The sequence below is a fragment of the Triticum dicoccoides genome, chromosome 4A (assembly GCF_002162155.2).
Source record: "Triticum dicoccoides isolate Atlit2015 ecotype Zavitan chromosome 4A, WEW_v2.0, whole genome shotgun sequence".
Taxonomy (NCBI): domain Eukaryota; kingdom Viridiplantae; phylum Streptophyta; class Magnoliopsida; order Poales; family Poaceae; genus Triticum; species Triticum dicoccoides.
Window position 1 is genome coordinate 723,432,625 of NC_041386.1, and position 10,949 is coordinate 723,443,573.

At 45.3% G+C, this 10,949-nt stretch overlaps 1 protein-coding gene across 2 annotated transcripts in view; it reads left to right on the forward strand.

Annotated features, from left to right (window-relative positions):
- Positions 1-10,949, forward strand: part of LOC119288188 — a 95,122-nt gene that overhangs the window by 58,271 nt on the left and 25,902 nt on the right. For both annotated transcript variants that reach the window (XM_037567813.1, XM_037567814.1), the window contains exons 21-22: positions 3,649-3,881; positions 3,994-4,125. In XM_037567813.1, coding sequence (XP_037423710.1) covers positions 3,649-3,881; positions 3,994-4,125 — 365 coding nt within the window. The remainder of the gene's footprint in view (positions 1-3,648; positions 3,882-3,993; positions 4,126-10,949) is intronic.

The following is a 10,949-nucleotide window of genomic DNA, read 5'->3' on the forward strand; positions in this document are numbered from 1 at the left end:
TAAACCGGGTTTTCTGAAGCATCAGTGCCTATTTTTTATAGGAGAGACGCCTAAGTAAGCGTCTGCCATGTACAAATAAGCACCGGTGCTTAACAAAAGCCTGGTTTATTTCTGCAAGCACCTTGAATTGTACAAGGCCTTACTCACCTCCCATTGTGCCGCTGCACTGCATTGCAACCCCCTTGTGCCACCGCCTCACCTAGCTACAGTGTCACCGCGTTTCTGTTTTCTTCTATTACTGGTGGCCCCATCTCATCATGAGCCGCTATATGGCTGCTGCATCCTGTTGGGAGTGACAAGGACAAAGAGACGCATGAAAAGCCCATGTAAAAGTAAGGAGATGGGTAGAGGCAATTTGATCAGTGAAGCAGGAAGATAGTGGTCAATCGAAGAATAATGCAAGATGCATTGGCTGATGGTAATTTGATCAATGGCATCAGAAGTGGTCTATCAATGGAGGCGGTGGTGGAATACCGTCAGCTATGGGAGATCTTATCTCACGTTAATCTCTCTTGTGGAGTGGAAATTTAGCATATTTGGGCGCCGTCTTCCTCGGACGTGTTCACGACCAAATCAGCCATCCCTTCTTATTGGCTATTGGTTTTGAGCCGTGGAAAGAAATTTGGAAAATTTAGGCTCTACCTCGCTGCAGATTTTTCTTTTGGTTGGTGTCTCGAAATTGTTATTGTACTGTGGATCGTTTGGCTCCAAGGGGTCTTGATCATCCAAAGAAAGGCCCCATGTCTGATCAACAGGAGGAAACCATACAACATATGTTCACAGCATCTTTTTCTCGGTATAATTGGCATTTTATCCTGTCGTTATATCAAGCTGATACAGCCGCACTAATTGGGTTCTGCAAAACAATATGCACCCGATCAACACAACATGTGTGTTCGCAGGCGGAGTTATTTGGTTCTCTGTATTGTCCTTGATTGGGCTACAACAGCATCTCATGATATCAAAGCTTGGTGGTACCAAGATAGGCAGCACGTTGATAGACAACATCGAAAGTGCTTTGACACTTCGGTTGGTAGCTTGGTGGACATGGAAGCATCGGGATGGCTGTGTTTTAGGGGGCGGGGGGCTCCTCCTTAATCTGACCCCGCAGAAAAAAGGGACCTGGAGTATCTATGGCGTATGGCTGGGGCCAAAGGGCTCTGGGGAATTGACCATAGGATTCTTTATGGGTCGGTGATCCTTTGTACTAGAACTATGATTTATGTTGGAACTCTCTCACGGGATCACCACATCAAACTAGACCAATACGCATGCATGAAAACTGATAGCCAAAGGCACGTGTCTTACCTCTCTTCTCTTTATTTCAATATATAAAACTGCAGCCCCTCGTGCAGATTTCCACAAAGTTTCAGAATTTTTTGAAATGTTTTGCTATATTTTCTTGCGTGTGGGTGCATCCACGGTGCACCGTGGGTGCACCGAGCTAGGGTGTAGGAAAGCCAGTCTCAAATATGCACGAGCAGCCAACCCATAGACTTCCTAAACCTACACGTACATGACTTTGCTAGTACTAATGGAAATCTTTAGACCTCCTCCAATGCACAGGTGCTAAGAAGAGGTGCTAAGCACATTAAAAAATTAAGCAACTAAGGTCCCTAATGCAAAGGTGCTTAACTTGTTGTAGCTAAACATCCTTCATTTAATGATTTAGCAACTAAAATTATGCAGCTTCTTTCATTTAAGTGTTGTCCCTAGGTTCCCGCGCTTGGCACTGTTTCTTCCTGGGGTTACCATACCTATTTCTCTCCTCTTAATTACCTTGTCATATCATCTTTTTTGCCTACATGACAGCCTTAGCACCTGTATAAGGTGGAGCATTGGGACAACCCTTATCACCGGCAACCTTGGTCGTAACAAACCTAATCCTATACCTACAAGAAACATACCAGGACACGTACTAGTCTATAGCAAACACACCTCCTAGCCAGAATAGAAACTAACTAATCTACTGCTAGACAAGATTATCTCTAACATCCTCCCACTAATCCTGACATGTGATTTTTTTTTGCTCCCTCTGGTCTTGACTCATTGAAAATGCACGACTTATCGATTTAAACTCCGACGCATTATGCGGATTACTAGCCCACACGGCCGCATCTACGCATGCAACGTGCAAGAGTGGACGCACCGTCAATCTTCACGTCGTACAACTTAACTGATCACTGTCCCACTACACGTCAAGCTTGATCTTCAACTGCCATATCTATACACTAAGTATGACCCACCTAGAAACATGCAGCGCCTCTCCTTTGCTGCCATGATGTACCACCGCCATTGCTTGGTCGTTGCCTTGCACTCAGTTCGCACCATACTCCTTGTACTTGTTTGCAGTAGATCACCTTCTACCGGTCGCACACCTCCTCGCTTTACGATGACTTCGCCTACCACCGTCCGCCTTCGGCATCACACTGAATCCACACTGGCCGCAACCAGGACGCTCCACGAGGACATGGACATGACTCACGGAACACCGTGCACACCGCACCCCCTCCAACGAATCATCACCATGACGAGCACTTGGACACGACGACTCACAGACTTGATCATGCAAACTCGCATGACTCCGTGACTCATCCAATTCCCCCGGACGACGATCTTGACGAGATCTTCCAGCACCGCACCTCGGCACTATAGCTCCCATCAATGACAATCATCTTTCACCACCTTGCCGACGACGTCCTGCTGTCTTCCTCCTTGTCGCTCCATTGAACAACGATCTGATGATCCTCCTCGTCGCTGCACCACCCAGCGACTATATCGCCCACTCCTCCTTGTGGTTGCACTACCCAGCAACTATATCGCCTGCCCCGAGGCACTAGTAGGGTCGCTACCCCGGGGCAAGCACGGCTTCAAATCCTTGAACCTTGCTCTAATACCAATTGTCGGAACTCTCCCACGGGATCGATCACATCAAACTAGACAAACACGCACACATGAAAACTGCCAATGGCATCTGTCTTGCCTCTCTTCTCTTTATTTCAATATAAAACTGCAGCCCCTCGTGCACATAAATATGCACGACCAGCCAACCCATTGACTTCCTAAACCTACACGTACCTGCTCTTCAAACCGACTCGTACATGACTTTGCTAGTACTAACGGGACTCTTAATCACCGGCAACACCTTGATCGTAACAAACCTAATCCTATACCTACAAGAAACCTACCACGACACGTACTAGTCTATAGCCAAGACACCTCCTAGCCGGACTAGAAACTAACTAATCTACTGCTAGACAAGATTATCTCTAACAGTTTAATGGGTTTGTATGAATCTTTAGAGATTCCTTTTCCTCTTTTTCTTAGTATAATGATGCGCAGGTTTCCTGAGTGTTTGAGAGAAAAAATACGTTATGAAATGTGGGCTCATATTGAGAGGAAATGAAGGGGAAAGACCAATGATGGTATATTTCATAGTACACGAAATTTGCACAGTGGTAGTTTTTGAAGGCCGGATTTTGTAGCAACATTCTTCTGAAGTCCCAAAATTCCAGTGGCATATATATAATTCCCCCCATAATGAATGTAGTCTTATATTTCGTTTGCAGTTCTACACCGTTACACCATTAGTCCATTCTACCCCACCATTACGTCCATTACTAATGAGCTATTTTCTTATGTTTACAGTACACTCATCTGGGATTAGAGACAATGTTCTTTACTCGGCCAGAGGGCTGGTCGTCCATCCAAACCAGCCGTATGTGCTCTCGACTATTGGAGAAATGAAACTTTGGGACTGGGACAAAGACTGGAAATGCATACAAACTTTTGAGAGGGAACACATTGATACCATACGTCAAGTAGCATTTAGCCTGAAAGACAACACTTTTGCTAGTGCTTCAAGTGATCACACAATAAAGGTTGGGGTTTCTGTTTTTTTTTACCTCTAACACAACATTTATGGTGTATGGAGATAGGCTTAATTTGCTTCTAGACGTTAACTACAATTCCTGTGCTATGCTTGTTGTTCAGCTTTGGCGACTTGATTCTTCCACATCTGAGCATACTCTTCGTGGCCATTCAGACAAAGTGAACTGCCTGGAGTTCTTCACACGTGATGGTCGGCAGCATTTGATTACTGGCTCTCAAGATTGTACTGCCAAGGTATATAAGCTATCATTGCCATTTGCCATGCATTTACTCCATGATCTGTGAGACAAATTCTGACCAAATCTGCCGATGCATTTCCAAAAATGCATTAAGTCCAAGCCATTTCTCTATACTCCGTGTACCTAGCCCCATCAATTTCTATCCTCTGCACCCAGTCCTATCCCATACTTCTACAGATTTTGAATTCAAATGCCCATGGAGGGAAACTTCCTTCTAACTTTTGTTTTCATACTAATTAATTAATTAATTATGCTGAGTTGGACCGGTTTAATTAGTTAGCGATATTAGTTAATCTTTTATTTACAAAGTGATAATAACACATTTTAAGTTCGCATTAAACCTTTTTAATCATTTTAAGTTCTCATTTTAAGTGATACAATATTAGTTAGTGATATTAGTCGCAATGGCGGAGCCCGAGGACACATGTCCACCACAAGGACGCCGCCGCCGCCACCGCCACGACATCCCCGCTTGAATAGACTGGTTCTCAAATCCATCACCAACCATAGGAACGATCGCCTCGCCGGAGAAGAATTCAGAGCTTCTTTACTCAGCAACGCCGTAGTCACCGCCGAAGCCAAGACGTTGAATGACCCAAAACCCAAAGCTTCTTGAGCCCTAAAATCTAAAGCTAAAACGATCCACACGCGCAGGATCCCCCCCTCACCATCGATGACCAAAAGGTTGCTGGCAAAGGAGAGCCGCCGGAAGTCGGCACCGGAAGAGCGGCTCTTTTGATGGTGGCGGCTAGGTTTTGCTACCCGGAGGAAAACAATATATATACAGATATATAATACTAGCACATGGGCCCGTGCGTTGCAACGGGCTTACAAAGTTTAGTCCTTTTCTAGGGCTTCGACATTTTGTAAAAGCAAGAAAGGCCATGTGTTACAGCGAATACAAAATAAATAAGCGTGTGTTTGGGAACCTGAAAAATAATTTACCAATCAAACAACTTCTACCGATGAATTCTAGTTGTCATAAGAAGTTATCATATAGGTGCACACAAGCTAAGCCTTGGGGGCCTTGTTTCAGTGAAATCCCTACTTCCCTATGTTGAGATCATAATACGGAAACAACACATCTTCACTTGCAAAAGTTAAGATCCAACAGGCCAACACGGTGTCAACCCACATACTTCTCACGAGGGGTTCTCTGATTTTTCTGTTTTAGATGTTTTCACGGGTGCGAGATTTTTCACCAATGTAATTCTCTGATGAACCCCTTCAGAATTTGGACGTGGGAGTGTGTTGCTTATCGTTGCAGTCGCACTAACAATGCACAGCTTGCAGCTCCTATGTATTTCTACGCAGAATATGCTAGTAACAGGGAATATTCCAGTTTCAGATTCAATTCAATGCATAATCCAAGGAAGGCAAGAACAGGTCCATAATGCATCTCCATGAAAAACATATCAATGCACTAAATCTGTAGTTGCACGGAGTAATACATCACCAAGTGGAGGCAAAATCTACTACTACCTTTATTATTACCCGTCGCCGGAGTCTATATCTCTCCTCTCCTACTGACCTACTGGGCATTCCCGCCGGCGTCCTCATTCTCCTGGTTGCCGGTGCCTTTGTACTTGTCGAGCGCGGCGCTGGTGAGCCGGCAAATGCGCCACTGCTTGAACACGGAACACCTCGGTGCCCATCCCCTCGTAGAACTCGATGGCGTTCTGGTTCCAGTCGAGCACGCACCACTCCACGCAGCCCATCCCAATATCGGCGACCCTGTCGACGACGGCGGAAAACATCATGCGGCCGAGCCCGCAACGGCGCCAGGGCGCGCGCACGAAGATGTCCTCCACGTACAACCTGGGCTTGACGAGAAAGGTGGAGTAGTTGGGGAAGCAGATGACGAACCAGGCCGTGACGCGCCCGCCGCCGCGCGGGGACGGAAAGGCGGCCGCCTCTGGTTCGGCGAGCGGGGACGTGAAGAGGTCGAGGCGTCGGGAGCCGACGGTGTCCGATGAGGCCGGGACGGAGGACAGGGAGAGGTCGAGGATGAGGGCGGTGAAGGAGGTGAAGGGGGCGGGCTGTGGGGAAGAGCGTGGAGGCGAGGACCTCGTGGGTGCCAGCGAAAGGTCGGTGAGGAGCTCGAACTCCGCCATCTGGTGGATAAGGCTGTGGATGTGGGGCACATCGCGCGCGTCCGCCAGGCGCAGCTCTGCCCACATCTCGCCGGAGAAGGTCATCGGCGGCGCCAGCCTGGTGCGGGGTTCGAACTTCGAAGCGATAGAGGTGGTGCCTGGTGGCCGAGGACCGAAAGTGATAAACAGGACGAATCGCAGGCGGAATTATCCAGTTTTTTTTTTAACGAAGCGTATTCCAGTTCGACTTAAGCAGGGACTGCGGGGTCAATATCTAAAACGCATAAGGACTATTTTGCAAAACGCCGCGACGGTGAACCCGGTAACCCAATCCGTGCTTTATTATTAGGGAGATTTGGTATGTACCGTTGCGTTGTCACACCGGTTGTTAGACTTAAACACGTGTATGTACACGGCACGTGTACGTGGTCTTGTAGGATTAGGAGTTGCAAACTGAGTAGCATTGGTCTTGGGTTTGTAATCGATCAATCTGGTGAAGCAACAAATAATTCATCAGGTACTTATATCGTGCCCGTGGCGATCCATCGTTTCGAGCCTTACGCGTACGGGAGCGGCTAGCTAGAATCGATCAACCTGATCGATTATCTACACTAGCTTCAGCCATTGGGCAAGTAGTATACATGTACTGGAGGTTCCGATCAACCACCGTTGTGTGCTAGCTTTGTAGAAAGCGGTGCATCAGCATAAAAGTATCTCGTCGGATTGCAGCGGCAAGGAACGGAATCGAGTGAGCGTCGCCGTCGCCGAAAAGCACTCGGCGTCGGTAGTGGACCAACAACGGCCAACTATTTCTAAGGAAATAAGAGGGCCATACAAAAGAAATCTTGATGCAAAACAAATAGACAAAAGAAAAAAATATGTTTCGGCTATAAAGCATAGATTTTCTGCCATTGCATAAAAGGACAAAATAGTTATGTCGCCGTGATTGATGTGATTTATTGGTTACCAAAGATAAGAGATTAATTGCTATTTATTTTTTTACGCATCATGAATTTATTGGTTTTCATTGGGTTACCAAATATATCTGATTGGTACAAGGTTTTGCCATAAAAAACAATTTGTTTCCGGATCGTGAATCTGTCGCTAAACTATAGATTGATTTGGTTTATTGGGTTACCAAAGATTGGTTTGTGAAAACCAGAATTGGATCGAAAGCCAAGAAAAATAGGTGAAGGGTGAGAGGATGGACCAAGAGGTGATGGAGAGATAAATTGATGTAAGAGGGAATGTTACATTCTTTTTAGTAGTATAATTCTTATTTGTGGAACTATGAAATTGCTCGTGCGTTGCAATGGCGTTAAACTATTAAAAGATGGCATAACAACGAAACTATACTGTTTTTGGTGTAGAACGAGGTGCAGAGAGGGCGGTTGAAACTAGACTTAAGACGGAACCTTACGTAGTACTCCATCATTTTCAGTTTAAAGGGCATATGTGTATCCCTACAGTTCTAATTTGACCAATATAATACTATTTGTTATCTCAAAAATTATACCATTACAAACTAGTATTGAAGTTTCTAGTGATACTTTTTTTTGTGATATCAAACTCCCATTACATTGGTTAACTCATCGACCTAGAGATACACGTTGGCCTTCTAAACCGAAAAGGAGGTAGTATAAACATAGAGAAGTAGATATTCATCCAAAGGCCACCACCTTTGATGCATGCTTGTTCTTACGACCCTATCATTGCGCTCCAACCAAATCAGGATTATACTCCCCTTTTGTGATTGGCTCACAGGATGTTTTCCCAGGCTTGTAAAGGACTTTAAAGTATAGATCGGTCAATGTGTTACAAAATATAAATATTAAAAGAAATATCACATTACTACATACAAGTATAACAAACTAACACTGCAAGCAGTGAAGAAACCAAGAAATCAGAACAATGAAATAGCACCAAAAAGACTACCCCTTAAGCAGTTGGTCAGTCCTTCGGATCAAAGGCTAAACAGCTTCCCCAAGTTTTTCCCAAATGATCTGCATTTGGGAACTTCTGAGAAAAGGGGACCCGGTCTTTCTTTCTCATACTGCTCAAGTACATTTTGCTTTCTCATTTTGGATTTGGGAAAGAACAAAAATAATAAGGTAAAAGTTTGGGCCCACTTAACACATTTACCAGATAAAAACAATATATATTCTCCCCCTCCCGAGAAATTGTATCCATTAAAGGTGCACTTAGAATAGTCGCGAAGTCTAACAAATGGACAATATTTCACGAGGAAACAAAAGGTTTTTCCTATCAACACCTAGAAAAATGCACCCAATGTTCCGAATGTCAATGGCAGGTGTATAATGCATTTTGGGTTGAATAATCGAACAATCATGCTAGTATAAAATCGATCAATCATTGTTCACATCTTTTGCTAAACTTGGTTGTATAACTACATGAATAGAAGTCACCCATTTATTTGTCTTAAGACCGAACTTGACAGTGTGCCATTTTGTGTTAAATTACCTGCAGACCATTAGGGAGGTCAAAGGTGCAATGTATGAACCACAGTGCTCGAATTTAAAAATAATATGATCAAGTTGCTGCTCTATCTAAGCAATATGGAGTAGCATTGCTGCCAGCTTAGACGAACCGTCTTAAATATTGATTCCTAGAAACAGTCTGCTAGTTCGTTTGAAGTATATAATAGTACAATCCCCAAAATGAATACTGCAACTGGACATTCACAGAAAAAATAACTAAGGGTAAAAGGGACAGATGCAAGACAAAGAAACTGGAATGCATAATAAGGACCCCCACTGTGGGCACGGACCGGGGCGGCACTTCTGGCGCCACCGGCGGTACACCACTGTGGTGGAGTTTGGAGGCTCCATGGTTGTGTTGCGGTGGCCGCGTCTGCGTGGATGGTGGCCTGGACTGGTTCATTTGTCAGATCCGGCTTTGCCATCTCCGGCTGCTATGGTGGCAACGGGTGACCACTTTGGACTACATCGACACCCTTGTGGTGGCCATTGAAAGATCTTTGTGAGGTTTCCTCTCTCCAGATTCGGTGGTTTCCTTTGAAGGTGAGATGCAATATATGGACGACGGCTTGACGAAGAGGTATGGTTGTGCAGCGGCGACAGACAGTTCTCTAGCCCCTCGCATGTAGTTGCTGGGATCGTGGAAAAGTGGCGGCGACAACACATGATTGACTTCGGCGAGCTCTGCGGTGAAAATCTAGGTCTGCCAAGTTGGTTATACCTGGCAATGGCGACGTTTTTTGCGTAGTTACCTTGTTGAATGCATTGTTCGGATATGCTCGTATGGTTCTTTAGGGTGAAAATCTAGAAACTGACCTTTGGTGGTTGGATCCGGTGATGACGGCGCTTGAATGTCGCCCCCTTCCTGAAGGCATTGTCGTTAAAGAACCTTCTTGTCCTTGTGATGTCATGCGATGGCTGGTGCGGATGGTCATAGCTATAGTTTGTCGATTGAGGATTTAGTTGCATTGGGGTATTTTCTTTTTCCTCGCTTAGGCATTGCTTTGGTCTTATACGATTTTGCTATTTGCCATCGTGTTTGTGTGTGTTGTGTTGGCTGTGTGCATTCTAACTATGCATAGCTCGGGTGTATACTCGTTGTGTTTGTATCCACTTGATGCTCCATTTTGAATCAATAAAGTCCACCCTTTATCAAAATAATAATAAGGATCCCCAAGCGTGTAGATTCAATGTACTTACTCCATGTTAGTAGCAGTGCATAACCAAGAAAGTACACAATGCAATACAAGTGAAGGACGAAAAATTATGAGGTTGTCGCAACGAAAGATGTGAATTAATAGAAAATCATGCAACATCTGGATTATTGCACATAGTGATCAGTTGGTCATCAATACCACTAATATAAAATTTCTAGAAGTTCAACATGATGGTTTGCTTGTTTCATTTAGAAGAATGCTAGAAGAGTACCGGTGATTCTAGAGCACTTGTTGTGGGTCTGAGGTCTGAGCACATAAGAGAGGATCCGGTCAGGGTGGTCACATATAACAGAAAGACGATCAAATCTCTTGGAATGACGCAAGTTAGGAATGGTGGTGGCGCTGCTAGCTCCAAACCCGGCCTCTGGTGCCACGCAGTAGTTCCTCACCCGGATCAGACCTCCGATGGCATCGGGGCAGCGCTTCCTGGTCCAAATCGGACCTCTGCCTCGTCCCCCATCTCCAGTGAGTCTCCATGGAATCATGTGTGGCAGTGGCTTTCTTGCGTGAAAGGGGTTATGATCTTGGCGGTCGGGCAGTGTGACCTGTGGCGGCAGCGAGCGGGGCAGGCAGGGTAAAAAACGACCACCGTGGAACAACAACTGTAGGTGGCAAGCACGACAGCGAGGTGGCAGCCAAGAACGGAGAGCAGCGTCCATGCAAGAGACCAAGCGTCGTCCGAGAAGGAGTCGATGGCGGGGTAGGGCTAACGTGTCTGCTAATACTAGGGTTCCAAAGGTTGATTTCTTTTCTAAGCCGGTTTTCTTTGTGCTAAACGGGTACTAGTAGGCACAGGAGAAAAGGACAGGCGAGATAGGGTGGAAGAAACATAAGATGTAAGACGGGAGATGGAGTGTTAGATTCTTTTTAGATAGTAGAGATAGGTGAATGTCCGTGGGTTACCACAGGATAACAAAGATATATGCATTGATCAATAATCAAAGGGTCATTCAATTTACATCGTAGACTTGGACAACAATACCAAAGATATACACAGCTCCATGCAGTTCC